At 31.5% G+C, this 24,143-nt stretch overlaps 1 protein-coding gene across 2 annotated transcripts in view; it reads right to left on the bottom strand.

Annotated features, from left to right (window-relative positions):
- Positions 1-24,143, bottom strand: part of LOC118201491 (uncharacterized) — a 219,342-nt gene that overhangs the window by 37,710 nt on the left and 157,489 nt on the right. For both annotated transcript variants that reach the window (XM_085808427.1, XM_085808426.1), the window contains exons 7-19: positions 22,684-22,782; positions 18,567-18,665; positions 18,272-18,373; positions 18,061-18,162; positions 15,334-15,432; positions 15,040-15,168; positions 13,090-13,218; positions 11,925-12,041; positions 11,543-11,641; positions 7,002-7,202; positions 4,280-4,378; positions 3,880-3,981; positions 3,496-3,600 (exon numbers count right to left, since the gene is read on the bottom strand). In XM_085808427.1, the coding sequence (XP_085664553.1) occupies positions 3,496-3,600; positions 3,880-3,981; positions 4,280-4,378; positions 7,002-7,202; positions 11,543-11,641; positions 11,925-12,041; positions 13,090-13,218; positions 15,040-15,168; positions 15,334-15,432; positions 18,061-18,162; positions 18,272-18,373; positions 18,567-18,665; positions 22,684-22,782 (1,482 nt within the window). The remainder of the gene's footprint in view (positions 1-3,495; positions 3,601-3,879; positions 3,982-4,279; positions 4,379-7,001; positions 7,203-11,542; positions 11,642-11,924; positions 12,042-13,089; positions 13,219-15,039; positions 15,169-15,333; positions 15,433-18,060; positions 18,163-18,271; positions 18,374-18,566; positions 18,666-22,683; positions 22,783-24,143) is intronic.

The raw sequence follows: 24,143 nt of genomic DNA, 5'->3' as shown, positions 1-24,143 counted from the left end.
CAGCTGTATTTCACACACACACACACACACACACACACACACACAAAAAAAAAAAAAAAAAAAAAAAAAAAAAAAAAAAAAAAAAAAAAGCGAAGTTTTTGAAGATACTCCCCAAAATGCTTGTATTTATCAAGGAGCTTCCTTTCCACGACGAGGGTTTACTATTACAAACAAACAGATTCAGATTCAGAAGTTTCACAGTCGTGCTAAGCAAGTTTGGATGTGCAAGTATGATCTGTCGCTTCAATGTATCAATTCGCTAATAGACATCGTCATATTTGCACACAGTGTCAAAAAATGCTCGTCTGTTGTTACGTTATATTTTTAAGATTATATCATATAAACATAGTGTTCCGTAAATACATTTATTTACGCATGTTTAAAAAAGTAAGCATCAATAATACAAGAATGCCAATTATTGTTATAAAGCACAATATATATATATATATATATATATATTAAACATTCAAGAATAATCTGTTTTAGGTTCAGAAATATCCACTCGCCCTTTCCATACAAATATTACTTGGATATACCTTTCCTAAAATTTTAAGTATACCATTGCAGGGGAAGGATGCTATCGATGGGCCACTTTTACAAAATGATCCTTAAAATCGTCAAATTTAGCAATTTTACAGTTTTACATGTCAATATTAGACTATTACTTTCCATACTACACATATCTTGGAATAGATGTTATAATTATGAAATGTTCAGTAAATATTAGAAAAATAAAAATAGGTGCCACTGGCCCAATGAAGGAAACAGGTCGCCTTCATTGAGCCGGAGAGTTTCTATGAATGGAACAATAACTATTTTCATTTTAATACAGTATCATCTTAATACAAGTCAATAAAATATTTAAAACTATTTTCAGCATGATTAGTAAATATAAAATGCTGATTAGAAACTAACACAGGCCACTGAAAATTTATTGAAACAGACGGATAGCTTCGCATTATTCACAAGTAATCAGGAGTTGGATTTTAGTTTAGTCTTTATAATCATAAAATAAGCATAATGAGAGAATCTAAGAAATAAAATTGAATTCCGTTTATTAGAAACATTTTCATGAAAATGATAATTAGAAGGTAATTTGTAGTTAGGCTAGTATAAAAGAACAATAACCATGACTTGGAAACTTCCAAATAGCATAAAATAATTATTAAGCCTACTATTAATATTAGGCTATAAATCTGACACAAATTACTGCATCAATTATTAGTCCTTGATGAGTTCAGTTGCATATTTTGCTATAATACATTTTGATCCCCATCCCCCTTCTACACCAGCACACGTTTCATGAATTCACACCTTACACATCCTTGAAGCTATCAGAAGTAACAACACAGAACCATAAATGCTGGTTGGAATTGAATAGGCCTATTTACCGAAAGCAGTGAAAGTTTAGCCTTTACTGTCCTTCTTTCTAGATGTTTGGAATCATCATTTTACAGCTGTAACCCATATTATTTCTAATACAGTATCATCATAATACAAGTCAATAAAATGTTAAACCTATTTTAAGCATGATTTGTAAATACAAAACGCTGGTTAGAAACAAGCACAGGCCACTGAAAATATATTGAAACATACTGATAGCTTTGCATTATTTACAGGGAATAAGGAGATGGATTTTAGTTTAGTCTTTATAATCATAAAATAGGCCTAATACGAGAATATACGAAACAACATTGAATTTCGTTTATTAGCAATAGTTTAATGACAATGAGAATTTGAGAGTAGTAGTGAGGCTAGTATAAAAAGAACAATAACCTTAACTTGAAAACTTTCAAATAGCATAAAATAATTATTAAGCCTGCTATTAATATTAGGCTATAAATCTTACACAAATTACTGCATCAATTATTCGTTCTTGATGAGCTCAGTTGCATTTTTCGCAATAATATACTTTGGTCTCCTTTGTAACGCCAGCACACTTCTCATGAACTATACACGATAGACACTGAATCTTGTCTTTCTTGATGTCATCACAACAGATAGCACAGAACCATGAAACCTCTTTGGAATTGATAGGCCTATTTACTGAAAGCAATGAACGTTTATCCTTTAACTGTCTTCTCCGGTCCAGAAGTTTGTAGTCGTCTTTTCACAGCGGTTGCCCCGATTTTATACGGTTAACATCAAAAATGAGAGATGTACGACAGAAAAGCACAAAGCTGCTATGACATCGCAAAAATATGTAGTGTATATCATAAATTTTATGATATACGCTACATATTTCAAAACAAAAACAAAATATTGATTATTTTATTGTTAATATAGATTAAAAAAACCTGATATTATTAAGGATCTGTTTTTGTTATCATAGCTGCTTGTCCAGCTAAGCTTTATTTATTATTATTCAAAACGGCTTATTATACAAATTAAATTATTATATTAAAAGCAGCGTGTAATTATCTGTCTCAAAAATTGTAGTACCATATTTGGTTTCTGTTGGGTAACCTGTTATAAAGTCTCAGCAAGTGTGTATGGTTGAAAGTTCTTGCTGAGAACAACAGTAGGATTTGCCCTACCCTACCACTGAATTAATTAATTTCCTCACTTAATTCCTACACTATGCATGTTCCTTACTATATTTATTGTGCAGATACAATTTTAAAACAACATATAGGTATAAATTACGTAATAAGTAACGAAAATCATTACGATAATTTCAATAAAATATTCATTTTACCCTCGAATTAGGGATACTTCGGTTTACACTAAAATTGGACTAATAGCTTACAATTATTTTTATAAAAAATGAGGTCATTATCTAATTACAGATTTAATTACTCCTGAAAGCTTTTTAATAAATCAGTTGTAGTGACGTTTTATTCTTCAACTTGAAAAAGTTACAAAATATTAGAGTCGATATGGTTTCCATGGTTGGACCACCAGTCCATTCACAGCAATGCAGAATGGCTCATTGAAGGCAATTAGCAGTCGGTGTGTAACACGTCCGTGATTTCGGACATAAGAAAGGAAACAACCATTGTTTAATACAGTAAATAGCGCTGACTGAACACAGTAACAACTAAAACGCTATTAACGACTTACTGATATCTACATTTTCTTTACATTGATAAATTAGAAGAATAGTACAAAAATCTTATCTTCTTGTAAAGCAACCTTCTTTGAGAGTGGATCAACTCTCAATCAAGATGGCGGGTTTCAAGCTTAATGTACGATGCTAAACAGTCAACAGGGAGCGCCTACTATGAAAATGGTTAGAAAATAATGGAGCCGGCCCATCGATAGCAACCTTACCGTGATACATAGTTACTTGAATGGGTCAATAAAAATCTTGATAAATGATGTTTAATTTAATATAATACTAGCTGTTGTACGTTATCATCTTGATCTCTTCATAAATGTGTGGAGATTTTGTAAACAAATAAAGCTTTACTCAACAGTTAAAAAATTTATTTGTTTTTTAATTATATGCATTGTAGTCTCATTTTGTATCGAATATCTTGACATAGTACTTACTTTACTTCTAGCAGTTGTAACAAGTTTCGGATCAAATTTCATAAGGCCTTTAATAACCGCAACACTCCCTTTCATGGCTGCTATGTGTCCACAAGTGATTCCACTCTGCAAAATAATATCATTATAAAAAGAAAAGAATTATCTTAAAACTAATACTAAAATGGTGTCATCAAAGAAAGACAACATTTATCTAAGCACGTTCACCTTTTTTAAAAAATAATTTTGAGAACAAATTAAATAGCTACATACAGTTTGTTTAAGAGTTGCACTGAGACAGAAAGACTGGACTTAATTTTACAAATTATCATGTATTGTATTAAATTTATAACGAACATGAAGCGCAAGAGATACTGATGCAATCAAAAAGGTCAAAAGGGAGTTTACCGAACTAGCTTTCGTCACAAGATCAGGTTTGAGTTGAAGGAAAAGCTTCACAACTTCAGAGTGATCGTTTTCAGCTGCTAGCAGAAGTGGAGTCTGGCCTCTCTGTGAACACAAAATAATTGTTACATAAAGTTTTAAGATACAGATAAATCACTTTTGAATTTTCTATCATTAAATCAAGTATTAATTAAAACCCATAATGTGCTTTTTAAGTACAAATACAACTGCAAGATGGCTGCAAATATAACTTAAGAATATAACTGCAGATACCATATTTAATATTAACAAAACAAAAACTTTAAAAAACGATTAATTTAAAATTTCGAAGTTGGTTAATATTCGATTTAAGAACTCATATGCTTTGATGCAAAAATGGAGCAAAATAATCAGCAAAGCTTACATTGTCAGTTGCATTGGGATCTGCTTTCAAATCAAGTAACAGTCGACATGTTTCATAACGCCCTTGTTGAGCAGCTAAATGAAGAGCAGTTTGCTTACTCTGTATTAGAAAAAAAAATCCTTAAATTATATACAGTTTAAAACAATAAAACTTCAATAAGAGTAAAGAAGAAAAATAACATTATTACAAATAAGAAGAGATTTGGGTACATGAATATTCAGTTTCACTACTAAAGAATACGCAGTATGAATTATTATACTTATTAATCTTTATAATAATTTATATATTTTATTGATTTTCTTATTTTCTTTGAAATGAAAGGGAATTTTTAATTATAACAAGTGATTAAATATGTGAATTTTTAAGGATTTATTTCTTGTGTTCATTTTCTTATTCAGTCTCTTTTGACAGAATACTTAACAACTTCACTCTCCTAAGAAATTCAAATATTTTCTACCATTTTATTTCATCCAAAAATAACATTTTGCCTCTGAAACTGGCTTAAGTTTACATTAGAAATACTTCTTTCCCCCTTTCAACAGCTGTCAAGATCTATTTAGAAATTTGACCCAAATCAACTTGAACCGCCCACTTATCACCTGTACAGATGTTGAATGGTATCCTACCGACGAGAAAAATTCTTTTGTGTGTTTTGTGTGAAAATTAATAAAAACGATGCTCTAAAGGCACATTACAAACGATCGATAGTTCCCATTAAAAAGTCTGTTGAAAGAGGGATAAAAGTGCATTTCAATTTTAGTATCCTTTTAGTAGCAAAGTGAACTTTGCTTTGTATGATCCTGATACAACCACGTTCTGAAGATGACGTGACCAAGAAAGCCATAAATCTATTCTTTTGGTTTTCGCCACCCTATGGAGGAGGGAAAGACAAAGCAACGTGTCTCTCTCGGAGGTAACGATGCAGCCATATTTAACAACAACGAGTGTGCCTCGGTTCTGACGCCTGATGACGCCTTTTAAATCGAAAAGTCTGTCTCGGTGAAAACGTCGAAGTGGTTAAAGAAAAAATCAAAATCAAAAGCTTTTAGCTTAAGAATGAATTTTTAACTAAAATATAACCGAAATCCCAAATTCATCATTCATTCAAGTTCTCAATATTTTCAACGTGTATTTAAGCATTTCCATTCAAAATAAGCTTAAATGTTCCTTCCAATAAGAAGAGAAAATTGAAGATATTGTTAAGCTCATATATTCAAAGTAGACGCAAAAAGATTCACCATTCAGTCTAACTTCTGAAATAAATATGTGTTTCTCTTCTTTGTAGAATATTATATTTTAAAATAAAAAATATAAATATTTTTAGGAACTAATTTCCTTTAAATGACTTACTAGTGAATTCTTTTGTATTTTTGCAGTACATAATACCGGTTATGCTGTTCAGTATATAACTTTTGAGAATACAAAAATACTTTTTACAAACGTCTAAAAGTTGAATTACTTTCTGTAAAAAAATTCCCAGTTGTTTCGAGCTATGTATACAGTACAACGGGTTTCATAAATAAAGGAATATTAATTGAGGAACTACTAAATGAAACATTGCTACTTGTAGAGAGAATAAAGTGTCTAAACTCTGTTTTTGAAAATTTAGTCAAAGTTCAAGAAGTATGAAATTTAGTGCGTAAATATACACTTGTAGAAAAAATAACATTAAAAATCAGGAATAAAAATATGTACCTTATTAGGAATTAAGTTTCTCGTGGTAATACGTGCAATAAAATATTTATGGAATGGGCCTTCATTTTCAAAATTAACTGAATCAGAGTTTGCTATGATGAACTGAAATATGATTCACAACTTTAAGCTAATTTGACTATAATTAGAGTTTGTTATTTGTTACAAATCGTATATTAGATGAGTTTGTAAAAAGTGAGCTACTGTGCAACTAGCCTTTAGACAGTCTTGTGTGTCCAAATTTTTGCATGTTTTTCTACTCAACTATGTGATTCATCTTTAGAGTACCAGCCATTAATTATGCTTAAAAGTATAAAGATATGCAGCCCAGATGTGAGATACATTTTGAAGGTAAACTTGTCGTAGAAAAAGTCACAAGAAAAAGTTTGCCGTGTGTCACCACTAGACCACATGTCGTAGAAACGTATTAAGAAATCTCAACCATGGTTTCAAATGTATCAGTGTAATTTCTGATTAATGAACACTGAATATACAATACAAAATACACCTTTTATAAATAGCCATAAAACTCTCGAGACATGATTTGTAAATTACTTAATAAGCATTGGAAACACATAATTCTTCTGGGAATTTATATAATTTTTTAGGTAACATTAGAACACACGTTAAAGCTCATGAAAATGCATTTATAAATTTTCAAAAATATTTTGGATTATTTAAATTGAAATAAAATCAATGATGTTAAGTCATTCTGAATCTTAGTAATAATTTTTAAGAAAGTTATGAGACTGTTTGTTCTAAATAAATTAGTAATATTTCAATATGGATGAAGTTATGATTTGGATGAGTTATATATTTAATCAAATTAGTTATTGCCTATTTAATATAAAAATAAAGAATTTTGGAACTTTACTTTCTTCTAATTTTTATGCAGTGAATTTGATTTTAGAATTTGATATCCTTAAGCGCTGTTTAACATTTAAAGAAGCATTAGTGCCTTAAGAACAATAATAATGAAAGTGGTAAAACTTTCATTCTTTGAGGTAGTTATTTGAGAAAAATTGCTTACCAACGTAAGGCCATCTATCGCTGCTCCATACTTCGAAACAAGAAGTTTAACAACGTTTGTATGGCCTTGTGCTGCAGCATGATGTAGAGGCGTCATGCCTTTTTTCGTTCGCACGTTAACGAAAGCTTTGTGATTTAAAAGAATTTCGATAACATCTGCATGACCATGCTCAGCAGCCAAATGAAGTCCCGCACGACCTTCCTAAAATATTTAAAACAAAATAAGATGCATTATATCAAAAAAGTATATAAGTTCATAGATGTCATTAAAATAGAGTTTCGTGGGATACTAAATATCTGTATTGTCCTTAAAAATATTTATGGATGCTATAATGTTCATCGTAAGTACAAACTAAAAATGACCACATTAAGTCTTATTGCTTTGTTTGTTGCTGTTGTGACTTACCTCACTTGTCTGACAATAAGATCTGAATAAACCCACGAAATTCATCGTGGCAACGAGAGCAAGACTGCGCTTGTCGTTGGCAATAGACTTAAGCACCATATAGGTGACTACGACTTTGCTGAGCTCCAAATGAAGCGTAAACTAGGGATGCCAACAAAACGTGCAGTTGAAAAACCCACTTGCAGTTTTTGCTTTCCTAATAACTTAACGTACTAAATAGTCTGTTGACCACAAACCTTATAGGTAACAAACGCAATAATTGAACATATATATATTTTTTGCTAAATACAGTATGCGCTTGTTCTTGCAAACTAAGCTACGGTGGACAACTGAGAAAGAAAATTAAAAGAAAGAGACAAATGATCTATTTACAAGATGAATAAATTTTGTCTTAGCACCTGCATTAATAATGTCTTTATAAGTATTACTAACAATAGAAATCAAAAATGAAAAGACACCAGAAAAAATAAAATTTTATTTGTAAGTAACGAAAATCTATGCATTGATTGCTTTTTGTTAGAAAGATAAATGCAATCCGCAAAATTGTTTCGAAATAGTATACCATATACGTCAGTGTCTTTTAAACGGGAATCTTACTAACTCTTGTATTTATCAAGAAAAAGCTACTGGTTCCCAGGGAAATAGTGATAAATGTAGTTATGAAAATGCTTGATTAATCATACGTAATATTTATGTAGAGGTTTTCTGAAACGTGAATATTATTTAAAGAGTTCCACAAAGGTAAAAAGTTTCAGAAATGCTGTCTACACATACACGAATCAACATATATCGTTTGTTTAGTTTTTAGTTTTTTTTCTACTACCTGGAATATCGCTACGCAATTTTCCTGTTAAATCCATTCCAATGAAATCTCTAAAATTATTATTTCTAAATAATGCTTTGGTATGAAATTTGATAGTTACATCTTATTTTTCTACTTCTGGCCATGGTCATGTTACGCCATACAGGTATTATGTTTCAGGATAACAAATAAAAATCGCTTTTAAGTCTTCATCATTGAGTTCCTCAGGATATTATAGTTTAATATTATGATTACTTTGCTGTGCTAATATATTTTGTAAAAACATCGGAAGTCAAATTCGGTTGGTTTTAATCTTAAATTCATTTCAGACTAGAGAAGTTTTAGAATTATTAATATCATTGATTGTTCTCGTGGTTAGCTTTTGTAATGCGCCTTTGTAGAGCTTCTGATAGAAATGATAATTTTCGTAGGCTATCGATCGTCAATGTATTTTGAAGAGTCCAAATTTAATAGTCAGTTTTTAAAAAAATCTTACATTTATCTCTGAAAAATGTTTCCAAAATGTTTGCTTGGTTTCTCACACAGCAAGTGCTATTTGTAAACTACATGCAGTTCATTGAGGTACAAATACACGGTGGGGTTTTAATATTTCGGCAACTACATGTTTACTAACATCGTGTGATTGCAACCCTTGATGTTCTTCCGAACGTTACCTTATTAGAACAAAATGCAGTTAAATAATTTTTTTCAGTAAATTTCAGAAAATCCATACGAATTTAAAGCAATAATTATCACGACATATATACAGTCAGCGGCAGTAATTTCTAGTTCCAGAAGATCTATAAAAATCATGCATGGTTTCGAAAGTTTGATCTGTAGGTAAATATCTAAAATACTTAATTTTGATAATGCCGTTGATTCCTTAGCCATTATAGATATGTTAGAGTTTGTTTCTATTATTTTCGAAAGTATTTCTAATTTTATTTACTTTGAAATGTGTTCAATTATTTTAATACAGCATTTTTCAAACTTTTTTTTAAGTGGGGACCAGTTTTATAAATTAGAATGTTCGGAGGACCATTTTACTCTTGTCTCATTCGGAAGCAATTTTTTAGTACTTGTTACTTACTACCAGACTACTTATATTTTTAAAATACAGTTAATTAAAATTTATTATTTTTATTTTGATAATCAAGTTTATAGAAGAAAATTTATCTTTCTTTTTAATAATTCAATTCTGTTCCAGCTCAGACAACCTTTATTTTTATTAACTAAAACAAATATTGGCATTCACATTAATAAGGAAGATGAGTCTGGTAGCTGTTCTATGTTTGGCTGTATGCTGGTACAAAGCACTACAGTCGTAATGCTTTAAATCCCTCTTTTGTTTCTAAGACTTTTGTTGCTAAGACTAGAGTGGGAAGCTCGTAAATAGGGTAACAGGTAATAGATTTCATAAAATGTTACTTTTCAGAGAAAAAAAAATGATAGACTATTGTCATGTGTAATTTCCATACTGTAAGGTATTCAGCTATACATAAGTACACGCAATTTATCTGAACATCATTTTTTGTCTTTTCTAGAAAGCTTAGTAGAAGTACAAGGTCAGACTCTGAGGGTCACTTGTGGTCCAAGGACCACAGATTGAGAAACGCTATTCTAATAGATAAGGTCTAACAGCTATTCTAGTAATTCGAACAAAGGGCTCGAAAATTAGAAATATCACCTAAAGCTCATTCTCTTTGCAACAGTATTATAGTAACTATAATGAGAGGCCTGTGGAGGTTAGGTTTTACGCAAACGCTGAATTTACTGAATTTACGAAAGATTATGATGCAGATTATCATGTTATTCGGCTATTATTATATTATTGTAATATTAGTCTCATTATCATGTGAATTTTTCTGAAAAATTGGAAAGTTTTAATTCTTTACAACAGATTTACTTATTTTATGACACCAAATGATGAGACAAAGTAGTACACACATATATTAGTTCATGCATTCATGATATGTCTAACCTTTTAAAACTTTTATAATCTTTATAAGCTCTATGGTTCGTAAATTAAATTTTTGAAATTATTGTAAATTCCCAAAAACTTTACCAATAGATTTATTGATAAAATTTTGCTGTTCAAAAACGCATACATAGAGGAATCACTTGTACTCAATTTTTTACTGTTGCCTGCAATCAAATCTCTACTAACACAGAACATGTTCATCACGTAGGTCATTTTACTGCAGTATCCAAATGGTTACAGAATCAGGTGGCGATATTATTCCTTTGACTCTTTTTGCGAATTTAATACATCAGATTTCGTTTACCAAGAGCGGTTAAAGTCGCTGAACACTGATAGTTCGGCCCGAGGTTCGAATCCCGCGAACGGGCTGGCTGTATGGGTGTTTTCGTGGTTTTCCCCATGTGTAACGTGTATGCGAGCCAGTTTCCCTTTGAAAGTTCTCCACGAAGGCATCCCTCCCTCTAGGCAGATAGCCCTCGTGTGCTTTGCCATAATTAAATACATCACATCAGCATCGTTTACCAAACGCATGACGCGCACTATTACATTCATTTACAAATTTTTACTTACTTGCTTATTATTGCTACAAATATCAGAAACTTAATGTTCAGTTTCTAGTAGCTCCTTTATAATAGCTATACGGATGTTCTATAATATAATTTCTCCAGTGCATTTTAAAAATTTCAAATTTTTAAGAATGATTAAATTTTCAGTTTTCTTTATCTGATTTTAACTGAACACAAACTTTATGTAATCCTAATGTGAAACAAATATTTTTAAAATTTATTGTATGAACAAAATGCATATAGTATAGTAATCACATGTTTGTAAATTTGTTCAGCTTAGTAAATATCATTCAAAGTCAATGCTGCTTATAAATATTTTAAAATTAGAATAAGCTTAGAGGTCTAGATTAGTGTTCAGTGAAACATGCTTAAAAACTCTATTTAACAGACGTTAAAATGAGAATTTCAGCACTCATATTTATCAAGGGGGACAATTAAAATCAAAATTACTTGGTAAAATATATTGGTAGAATGGGTTAGCGCACTATTTATATGATCATCTTTTTAAATAATGAATTTTGTCAGCGCGCATAATTAAATTCCACAAATAATAAACTGAAATTTCATACGTTTACAGAGCGAAATTTGTTTCAAACTAGAAACCTACACTTTAAAGTAGTAACAGAAAAACCAGTGGTTCATTTATAAAATAAAAGTAAGTAATTATTAAACAGAAAACTGAATATTTCATTTTATGTGAACAAATTATCATATGTTTGTAAACATTAAAATTACAAATTACATATGCATTAAACTTTTACCCTGTAAAATTTAAGGTCATACTCACTGTATCAAAAACATCTACTCTAGCACTATTTTGCAGCAGCATTTGAACAACAAGGAAATGCCCTGAATCACAAGCATATAACAAAGGTGACCAGCCATTCTGTAGATAACAAAGATACAATTTCGAATTAATAGCGTCAATTACTGTAAACATTAAGTACAATCATTTAATTTTGTTCAAATAGACCATTATAGTGGTCTAATGCATAAATTTGGGCTAAATTAAATATATCCCGTTTCAAAGTTAATACTTTTTTTACAGTAAAAATGAGATTTAAAAAAAAAAAAAAAAAAAAAAAAAAAAAAAAAAAAAAAAAACCGTAATTTTTACAGTAAAATATTTACTAAAGGTTAGAAAGGGAATGTTTTATAAGGTCACTTACTGCTGCCTGTTTATTGCATGCAATTTGAAGTTTTGAAGCGGGTAATCGTGCGATGATTTCTTTTAAGATATCTTCATTTCCTACTCTGCAGCAATAATGAATGGGTGTTTCCTGATTCTGTAAAAAAATATGTACTTTCCATTTACATACATTTTGTATTTTCATAGATACATTTATTCATTATTTAACGTTTGAATTTTAATAACTGCTGAACCATTTATATCGGTTAATCAAACATCTTTGTGAGTAAAGGAAAGTAAAATTTGAGAATTTAAGGACTGTATTCACATAATTCCTTAGATAAGACAAAATAGTGCTTGTCGCTCGGAAAAAAAAGATTCCTTATATCAATGTATCCCAATTTCGTTTTGTATCGTAAGCTTAATTTTAAATTTCATTTTTTGCAGAAAATTTTATCGAGAACAACGTGCATGCAGTTGCTCTTATTAATTAATGATTGTAATAAATAGCATTGTAATTATCAATACTTAAAGCCGAGGTTTTAAAGCCAAATATTTTGCCCTTTTCTATGAACTTTAATTTCTTTTGTGTAACAAAACAAACAAAAAAACAAAGTCTTCACAACGTTTGGTGACCCACCGAAAACTGGCTCCTGAACCACTACTGTTCATCTTCTTTCATCTGGAAACTTTATCTTAGACTGTAATGGTACAGATTCCATAGAAGTTGGCAGTGTACGTGCCACCTTAAAAATGCACAGATAAGTTTTAAATTCGACCATATTTTTTCCCCTCAGTACCAGCTTTGCCCACCTACTTGTTTATCACTTTTCTTCCATGAAACAAATTTGTTCAAAAACAGTATAAAAATAATTGACTTGTCGATATGCGAGTCACCGTGCGAAGTTGGAACCCATTTTAACGGCAAATGTAGTTTAATAAATGATCATAAAGTTCTACTTATCTAGAACTTCATATAAAATTCTATCTCTATTTATCTGTACTTCATATAAAATTTTAATTTATATAATTTTAAAGCATTAAAATTATTAAAATTAATTACAATATTTAGCATTTTCAGAAATATTTTCAACAAAAATTAATCATGATAAAATTCAACGTCATGAGTCATATGATTTTCGTAAGTTCCACGAGTTAAATTAATGTACTGTTAAAACCTATTTTATAATTTCATCATAACTTACTTTTTGCGTTTCTGTTGTTACGCTACCTCCATTTTGAAGCATCAAAGCTATAAGATCTTTATCCTCTGTTGGATAATGGACTTGATCTTTATTAATTGAAGAAACATAATGTGTTGCCGTTTCTCCACACTAGTGAAAGAAAGCAAATTCTCAGTATGTTTTGAAATATGAAAGAATAAAACACTTCTGTTTCTTTACAAATTAGGCACTTTTATTATAAGTTTCCGCTTGCAAATATTATACATGGTGCCCAAAAATGGCCAGTTTAACAGTATCAAGTTACCTATTATTGAAAATGTTTAGCATTTTAGAAGAAGTTAATTTTGAAGCTAAAATTTTTAATAGAAGGAAAATTAATGAATACCCTGAAGCTTTTTCAAAGTTGAACAACACTGCAGAAGCAATTGTACATATTTTAAGCTTTATAGTATTAACTGTCATAAATACAGTAATACTATCAACAGCGTGGTCAGTGAGTGCTATAAGCATTGCATATCGGAAATTTTCCCATATTTGAAAGAGATTCCAGGGATCATACACAGCACATATTATATACTGGTATAAATGAAAACTTCTCCAATCATTTCATGAATGCATTCTGAAGTTCATTTCTAAATACTTTTATAAAATAACTGAAAAATTTTTGCTCTAGTTACGATTAATGAGAATGATTTCTTGTAAAAGAAATATCAAACCTGCAGTACTGTATTTTTACTTCTAAAGGAATAGAGAAATAAATATGCTATTTAATTATGCATTTATAAGCTTGATAACGATAGGAAAGCCTCTTAGATATTACTGTAAATAATCGTAGAGTAAATGGCTTCAGTTTATGATTTCTGTTAGTAGACTTCACGATATTGTATAAGACTTAAATAAAAGATTTTTGGAGCAGAGAAAAAAAAAGTTAAATTTTAAAAGGAGATTAAAAATGTTCTCTAAGCTTTGCATTTGCAGACGTGCTTTTTCATGAAATCTTCTAAAAATCGCTTTTAAATTTTATGCCTACTGTCTTTTCAAGGAGACAATTCTATATCTATTTTTAACTGGCATTAAAAATACTTTGCAAGCCGAAAAGGCAACACGAAATCGTTACTTTTAATAATTGTATTATTATTATGAAGATTATGGACTGAAAACATGCAAGCTTGAGTTACACCCGATTTCCGAGGTCTCATATTTTCGAAACATGTATATGAAGAATACGAAATGTTTCGAAATACATGTGTATTTCGAAACAATAATAAAAATATAATAATAATAATAAGTATATTTTCGAAACAATAATAATAATAAACAATAATACGAAACAATAATTATTAATTAAGACATAATTTCGAAACAACAATAATTAATTAATTAAAACAATAATTTCGAAACAATAATAATAATAAATATATTTTCGAAACATGTATATGAAGAATACGAAATGTTTCGAATCGAAATACGAAACATGTATTTCGAAACATGTATATGAAGTTTTAATTGCATGTAATTATTCTGTTACGAAGATTAATTTGATAAAAAGGACATATATCCCAACTGTCACATTTAAAATGTATTCAAGGCAGACATAGGTATATATGTAGCCTTCTATGAGATCTGACTTTTAAAATATTAAAATAAATTTGACTATTAGAATTTACTAAAAAACATTTTTAAATAAAAAAAGAACTTTCGTTTCAATAAATTTAATCAGTTAATTAACCGTCTCACAGTGTTCCATAAACAATCAATTTTCAGGGGCGCATATTAATTAACTGTTTTAATTAACTGATTATCGCAGTTCTTTTGGAAAACTGATTTGTACTGAGTACATATCTCAAGATCAACTTGTTACAAAATAATTGCTTTGTATGCACATTTGCCATGTTCGGTATAAATATTTTCTTACGTTAAGATTGCATTTTTCTAAAATAATAGCAAAAGTAATTGTGTGTTTTTACTTACTTTATTGGGTTGGTTAATATAATTAATTAGCTGGATTTCTGATACTTTAGACTTTTTATGAAGAACAAGACTTTTCGCTATTTCATAATGACAGTTTTTGACGGCAACATGCAAAACGCTCTCTCCATGCTAAAAAAGAAATATAAATAAGTATCTTAGAACGGATTCAGTAAGGGAATCAACTTGCATTATTCTTAAAATTAATGAGCTAAAAATGTAAGTAAGTTAGAATTTAATGGAGAGGGAAGAACAAAGTTCTAAGCACTATGAATTATGTATAACATAACTAATTACCTTAGATAAACTATCCAGTTCTGCACCATCTTCTAGCAACTGATTTACAGTTTTCAACTGACCATGACGAGCAGCATTGTGTAAAGGTGTCTCACCCTCCTAGCGAGAAGAATAGATACACATTTTTGAGAAATTATGTCTTGTAAGCTTCGCGCATTTTAAGGGTTTAATCTTGTTAACGTCTAGCTGTTTATTTTAATGATAATTTGCTTATACAGTCAAGTATACTGCATTTTTTAATTCAGTTTTCCCTATTTAAGTTTCCTTTTAAGAATATGGGAACAGTATTTACACTGCTTATTACTGGAACTGTGACACCGAGAAGGAAAGGACATAGGAATTTGAAATTCGGAGGATCAATATGCCTGTTAATCATATGCAAATAAACAAAAATTGGAAACCAGATATATAAATTATTTCCATCTATTTAGTAGCTATTATGATTCGCCATGAGAGAAAAAATACTCATTTACAAACGTTGGTGTGCTATCAATGAGGTCAATAACCATTGTTTCGGGAATCATTTGCCACGCTACAATTATCTGGGCACTTTAAGTCTTAAAACTGGCAGCTAGTTCTTTTTTTTTTTTTACTATAACCAATTAGTCATGTTTTAAATGAGTTTGAACTGGAGAGTATTTCGGAGATGCGGCAAGGTATGGTAGCAAGTCCACGCAGACTATTCATACGAGCTCAAGAAACATGGCATAGCTTTATCGTGTTGAGAAACGGCTTCTGGGACTTCTCGCAGAAATCGCTTAATATAGTCCAAAATTTAATATAAGATTTTGGAATGAATATAGTCTATAAGCTATATTCAGTCCAAAATCTTATATTAAATTTATAAGATTAAATTAAGGAAGGAAGATTAGAGGACTTGGCTTCCACTAGATTACCTATCACGGCTTATGCAGCCCGACGCATATATGAGAGTTGAGAAGCAGGGCGGGTGTGACATTTTCTCGGTAAAGCTAAATGATGACAATAGTCACCTTGTAACTAGACCAATTTCCAGCTATCTCTGAGACCAAGCCGATTTCCGATCATTTGAAATAGAAGTGAAAATCGGGTTAAAAAGGATAATTCTATTCTAGTCTCTTCGACGAGATTCAAATGCTATAATGGATGCGCAGCCAAATATTCATTTTCAAATTGTCGCTAAATTGATCCCAAATTATCTCTTTCAAAGACTATAATAATTTGGGCTCGATGAAACACATGTTACTGTTTGTCTTGAGCTTAATCCAGTATCATGGAATCATTCATTGACGGTTTATATAGACACTATCGGACCTCCTAATCTGTGACCTCCTGAGCCTTCCTAATTTGACAGTTGTTACACATTTTTCTACACATTTGATTGAAAAATGTGTTATCAGTTGACTCTCTTTTATCAAAGCAGTTTCTAAGAAAAGTTAAGCTTTTCTCTACTTTTTTTAAATCTGTAATATATTCCAAAAGTAATGTGTTCAAATTCTGCAGAAGGTTATAAGGTATTTCTCCGCCTTCCTTGCGTGCCTTCGTGGTGTAGTGGTTCTGCACGCTGGGCTGGTATTCCAGAGGTCCGCGGTTCGATTCCCTACGAAGGCGTTGCTAATTTTTCATTTTGCCTGCTTCCCAAAATGCCTAATGTCTCTACAGTGGCACCCGAAATAAAAGGACGTTGGATGATGATTCTCCTCAACCAGGATTTGGCGATTGGGTCCCCTAAAAACCCCAGTCGCCCTTTAGAAGGAGGAGTATATAAGGTATTTTTCCCGCCTTCCTAGCGTGCATTCGTGGTGTAGCGGTTGTGCACGCTGCGTAGGTATTCCAGAGGTGCGCGGTTCGATTTCCGGTGAAGGCGTTGCTAATTTTTCATCTTGCCTGCTTCCAAAGTACATAATGTCTCCACAAGTTTAACTTTATTATGATTCATCTTTATATATCATTCAACTTAATTATTAAAGCGCGGAATTCACCTGGATTAGGAACCTAAAATACTTTTCACAGACCGTTAGTTATGTAGACCGCTAGTTCCAAGAAAGCGTGTATCTAGAATGTACAATCAATTCGCATTCGATTTTTGAACTTATTTTTGATCCAGTAAGACATTTTGAAGAATTAACAAAATTCATGTCATTGTTTAAATAGTCCGGGATATTCTGAAAAGGGACATTACACTAAAATTCTGGACTGTCACTCATAATCCGAGATGACTGATCAGTTTAGGTTTAATTCTTTAATAATTATAATAAATAATAAAACGTTTTGTTTTTCATATTGTCATAAAATGATTTGAAAAATTTAATCATGCATTACTTTAAGCAGCATTCAAATAAAAAAAATGTAATTTTTGATTTGATTTAGCTTAATTCTCAGATTATTTTTATTTTTACATTGTTCTTAGTTTTTATGTATTAAATTTCCTTATCCTATAAATGCATAATTTTTAGTGTATGTTTCATTTATTCAGAATTTAAATTCAGGGAACATTTCATTCTAAAAAATTTATACAATTTCTAATAATTTATGCAGTATTAATTAAACTCATTGTTATGAGAGGAACTTATTCTTAAAACTACATTTTTCTTCTGACTCGCAGATAGGCGTGAGATGTATTTATTCTTTAACATTATATCTGTGATTCCGAAAAACGTTTGAAGAAAACATACAGATAAAGTAATCCTAAAACGTTTATTATTTTAGCAATTAAAAATTTCGAAATGATTGGCGATAAGTACTTACTTCATTTCTTGCATTCACATCTGCTCCACTTTTAATAATAAGCTCTGCGCATTTATGACCATCGATTACGCCTGCAGCCATATGTAAAGCAGTTTCTCCATTCTGTTTGGAAAGGCAACTTGTTATTTCGTGAACAAACTTATTTTAAAAGCAACACACTAATAAGAACACACATATCGCGGCAGTAATTTTTTAAAAACTGTTTCCTTACTTTTCCTGCTTTCATTTGGACATTTGCTCCATGGCCCAATAAGATTTCAACAACTTCAGGTTGATTAGCTTGCACAGCCAAATGCAGCGCTGTAAAGTTTTCCTATGTAAAGGGGAGAAAAAAACTAGCTTAGCGTGAATGAGTATTGATTCTATTAACTTATATGAAAAACTCATAGAAAAAATTAATTAGAGTAATGAAACTACCTATCTGTTGAGCAGTTAAAGTCGCAGTTAAATTATTTTCCTTTCATCTACAAAAAAGAATCTAGAGCGCTAATGAAAACATTTCTTACTGGAGTTGTCGCATCAACATTTTCTCCTCTGTCTAGCAAATTTCGGATTACTTCAACAAAACCATGGGCAGCAGCTGTATGGATAGCTTTTGTTCCAGTCTGAAATGCAATTTAAAGGAACACAGTTTTAGAATTTACATTGTTGCTAGAGAATATATGAAGCAAAATATGTAACAGACGTTTTAATTAATAAATTATCACTCCATTTTAATATACTAAAGCTTGATAAAACCTTTTTCTTTTAATTCAATTTGCTCCAGTGCTATTATACCTACTAAAAGAAGAAAGCTGTAAAACATGCTTCGTTTATTTTCATGTACATTTTTAACCTTTTAACTGTCATGCCCGAGATTATCTCGGGCACAGCACTGGTGTTCGAAAATGTCACGCCCGAGTATTTCTCGGGGTAATTTTTTTTTTGAGTGCATCGTATTGTCATACCCGAATATATATCGGGAGATGTTTATTTCGGCTACATTTGGTTTTTCCAATAAAAAAATTTGACAATTTGTGTACCCAAATCATCAAAATAACTTGACAGTTAAAGGGTTGAAATCAGAAGAAATGCCCTCATTATTGCTATGTAGATTTAGATTCTATCTGTTGTTTTTAAGACTGAAGGATAGTGAAAATAATTAATTCGTTTCTGATTATTGCGATAAAGCTATAATTTTCTTTGAAGGAATGCTATTAAACATCATAGTGGTTCATTCAAGGTATACTAATAAAAATCAAAACTTTCATTTATATGCTATGAATAAACATGACTTTCGTTCAGAATAATAAATTTGAATTCGTAATGAAGCTATACTGATTCAAGAGGAAGATTCTCAGTGGAATCATGGAAACTTACGCCTGTCTATCTAAGAACTAGATTATGTTACTTAGGCAAAGCTAGCGATAGCTATCTGTCTATGTCTCGTACAACCAAGCTGACCCCAATTAAAAAAACCTGAAGGTTTAATACTCCTTTCTTCTCCTACAACCAGCCATTCTAGTGGACTTTCATAGCGAAAGATAGTACATATCCCATATTGTAAGGACACGAATATCCATACCTTGTCCAAGGTTTTAGCCTAGGATGAGCATGTGAAACAAGCCTTATCCACCATGCTAATAGATTTAAGTACAACCTTTTTTAAATTCCATTTTGACTAATGAAAAGATTTCAACAGTAAGCTATATTCTGAATAGATTTTACTTAAGGAAACAAATGAAACTTAATTCTAGCTGTTGGTAGGAAGATTTTAAACTATGAAAAATAATAAAGCCGGAATTCTTACAATACACATCTACTATTATCTTTAATTAAAACGTTTTTTGTTCATTCATTTCATAGGAGAAATTTAACGCATTAATTTACTATCATACATTTAATTTACGATTATAATCTGTACATAATACGATATATGCATAAAAAATTCAAGAATATTGACAAAGTGATTTTTCTTGTGTTTGAGAATAGCACCAAGCTAAAGAAGTTCAAAATATATTAGCAAAAGCAGATTTATGAGGTGTCGCAAGTTACAATCACGAATGCTCCGCGTTCTTAGAGGCTCTTAAATTAGTATATAGAACAAAAACTAAGTAAAACCTGTGTATTAGCATCAGCATCAGGTGAGATGGTCTCTGACATCACAAATCCTAAATAAAATTACTGCACTGTATAATTTCATTCCCAAGAACATTTGAATCAGAATTAACAAGAAAGCCGTCATTAAAACCAATAAAACATAAGGTTTATTTAAATAACTTCTTCAATTTTAAAATTTTACTGAAAGAATAGCTGTGCATTTTAAATATCGCATTAATTTAATTTAATTTCAGAATTTTTTCTTCGTTTCACAGATATGGGATCTGCCATTATGATTTAAAAGACGTAAATCCCGCTTAGCGTTTTCTTCCGTTATGAACAACAATATTTTGCTAATCCCCCAATTAGCAGACATTAGAAAGTATTTGCGTGATTACAGTTTCCAAATTTGTGAGTATAATCTTCAAATACCGCTGCTAAAGGTTAAGAGGACTCTTTTCTTTCAGATGTTCTTTCTGGTTATCACTGGTTTGGACACACTTCAAGGAACATGTATGTGTACACTCGCGTGTAAAATTAAGAGAATTTGCAAATTATGTCTGTTTTTACGAAGCATATCGTGCCAAAGATACTACTTACGACACCGAAGAATTATGCACACATTCAGAGTAAAATACGCGAGGGTACATAGAGCTGTGATTGTGGAGGGGATATAAGCGCATGAGGGTTATTCGGTGATTTGTAAGCTCGTACTCCTTCATGACTTTAAGGTTTCTCATAAGAGTTGGGTAAATTTTATAAGGCATCAGATAAAATGAATAGAGACGGATGTATGGATGACGGAATGAAATGGAAAATTGTCGGTAGATTGGAGTCAGACCAATCACTAGCGCAGGTGGCTACAGAGCACAGAGTAACGCCCAGTGTTGTCTGTAAATTGTGCAAACAGTTTCAGGGCACTGTATTTATATCGAGAAGACCTGGATAAGATCGACCGAGATCCGCAACGACGAATGAGGATAGACATTGGCAATGTTAATTGCTAAATAATTGACAATACTAGGGCGACGATGTAGTACAGCAACACTTTCATAGCCCTCGCGTGAGCTGTTTGCTGCCACTGGAACCCAAGTTTAACGGTCTAGTATTTCCCAAAGGCTTCATGAGACAGGGCTACATGCCAGAAGACCCGCTGTCTGGATCCCGCTCATTGCAGCACACAAGAGGGCGCGTTTAGCATGATGCAGATGACATGAAACTTTGGACCAGACTTGAGTGGAGCGCCGCGCTTTTTACAGATGAGTCGAGATTCAGCTTGGACATTGATTCTCCGCGTCCCTCATCAGGGAAAAGGATCATTACGGTGGTGGAGGGAAGGTGTAATGGTTTGTGCAGGCATTACGTTGGATGGCCGCTCACCCTGCATGAGCTTACAAAACACCTCTGCATGAACTTGAACATGGCTCCCTGACTGCTATGAGGTACAGATAAAAGATATTAGAGCTTTAAGTTTGACTTTTCAAGTGCGGCGCAGTTTTCCCCGAGTTCCTCTTAATGGACGATAACGCTCGTCTATATAGGGCTCAGATAGTCAGCGATTACCTGGAAAGTGAGGATATTCACAGCATGGATTTGCCAGCCAGATCTGTTGACCGTCACCCTGTAGAGCATGTCCGGAACTCGCTTGGAAGGGCAATTTCATCTCACCATTCTTCTCCGAGAACCATCACGGAGTTGAGAATTTCCTTGCTGCAGCAGTGAGAGTGACCACTACAGGGATTCCTCGTCTGCCTCCTATCCGGTATGCTGTCATACTGCGCGACCTATCTGTCTGTGACACCTCATATTAGACTCTATTTTAGTTTAATATCACAACGTGGAGGATGCCTCCCCTGCACTATGAGGTTTACTGATAAGCATGCGAGCATAAAATGATTTCTGAATAGTATTCTCTTTCGCTGTTATAAATGTATATTCATATCAAATTTAGTTAAAATCTGTTAATTAGTTTTCCAGAAATTCGATATAATGTGCATATTCTTTTAATTTTGAACACGAGAGTACTTAAAGTACTTTAAAGGTACGAGAGTACTTTAAAGGTATTGAGACAAATATTGTTGAAATTATACACACAGAAAAGCAGCACAGACTCTTTCAAGAGTACACAACTACTGAAAATCCATTCATTAGTTAGGAACATTATTAACGAAATATGAGATATCATTTCATAGTTTGTCTACTAAAATTATTTTGTTACCTCAATTTACATTTCTCCAGTCTGCTTCTTTTGACAGTTCCTTAGAAAATGCAGTTAGCCGTGTGTAATTTAGCGGCTAATTCACACGTCAATATAGGATCGAAAACAAAATCAAAAGACGGTTTCATGCTGAAAACAGTTAAGAAAATTTCATGCGGCAGAACACATTTTTTTTATTAATCATATTTCAATTTAGTCAACGTTGTTTGATTAACACCTTTATGAATTCCTCAGGTAAAATGTTTGATAATGCTTTAAGAATATGTGACTTAATGAGTTAAAGCAAGCTTAAAATAAAATTTACTGAAATTGCTTTTCCTTCTTACTTTGTTAGACATGTGAAGAGGAACTCCTTTCTTTAGGAAGACTAATGCGGTTTCTTGATGACCAGATTCTGATGCAATATGCATTAGAGTCCTACCATCCTGAAAATGTAATTAGACGCTTGAGTAAGCATTGCCTAATAGGAAAATGCAAAATCACTACATTCAGACTTAATAGAATACTTTAATGTATAGTAACTCGTAAAATTTTCAAGAACCAAATAAAGGCATGTTAGGTTTCTCATTGAAAACAGCTCACTTTAAAGATCTGAATCAACACAAAGAACAAAGAAAGGGAGCAATATGTTTTTGCCTATGTATCTATGGATCTATGCTTCTATTACCTATCTACCTATGATATATCTACCTATGTACCTATGTATGATAGAACTACCTATGTATTTGTTGCCTGATCTACCTACGATTATGATCTACCTATGATATATCTACCTATGTACCTATGCATGATAGATCTACCTATGTATTTGTTGCGAATACGGTTTTGCAAAGATTTTAATATTTTAGTCATTTGAAGATCGAGTTTACAGTGATTTCATTATCATTAAACACGAACGTATTAATGCTGCAGAATATCTATGAATACCGCTAAGTAATTTACAATGTGAGATAATTATTGAAAAAAAGATTTGAAGCTACAGATTGGTTTAAATTTTATCCGTGCTTGTCAAAAACTAAATACTCTCAGTTGCGAGTTTTTGCACTTAAAATATTCGCTTTGTTTGGGAATACATTTATATGCGAACAGCGGTTTTCACAGTTAAAAAGTAATAAGAAAAGAATGCGACTGACCGATGAACGTAATCCATGATGAACATAATTTTCAGTGATTTTTCAGCAAGGCTGGAAACTTAACGAGAGTCAAAATGCCAGGAAATTTTAAGAGGGAGTAAGGAATAAAGAAATTTAGAATTATTTTTTTACATACAAACTTATGTATTTTTATTTATGTTACGAAAAAAATTAATAAGCAAGATTGGCTGTCGTTATTTTTTCTCGATATGGAACGTTTTCTCTGAATAGGAATTTTTTATAAGTTGTTTATTTTTAGTTTAATTTCAGCAAATTATTTAATGATTTATTATACAAATAAAAATTAATTTAAATAAATGTCAGTCTATGAATTTAATATTTAGCACTCAGTATATTTGAATTACAAAGTGTAACCAACAAAAATGTCTTGGAGATAAAAATTTTAGATTTTAGGTAGAAAATAAATATACATTTTTCTTTTTGTTATCGCGTTATTATTATTGTTTATGCATGTTTTGAAAAATATCTAATAAGATAAATTTAAAATTCAGTTAAAATAGTCTTTGCATTCTGCTGATACAAATTTTCGTTAAGTTAAAAAAAATCTGTAATGTGTTTTTAGCTTGTGTATTTGGCCCGGATGCAGTTTGTTTGAAACCACTTCCTTACTGCATGCTAGTAGTTGTCGATAT

This window comes from Stegodyphus dumicola, chromosome X1 (genome assembly GCF_044657685.1).
Source record: "Stegodyphus dumicola isolate Sdum_Otavi_A_Nest chromosome X1, ASM4465768v1".
Classification (NCBI taxonomy): domain Eukaryota; kingdom Metazoa; phylum Arthropoda; class Arachnida; order Araneae; family Eresidae; genus Stegodyphus; species Stegodyphus dumicola.
Note: the sequence above shows the minus strand (reverse complement) of the source record. Positions and strands in the feature narration are given on the sequence as shown.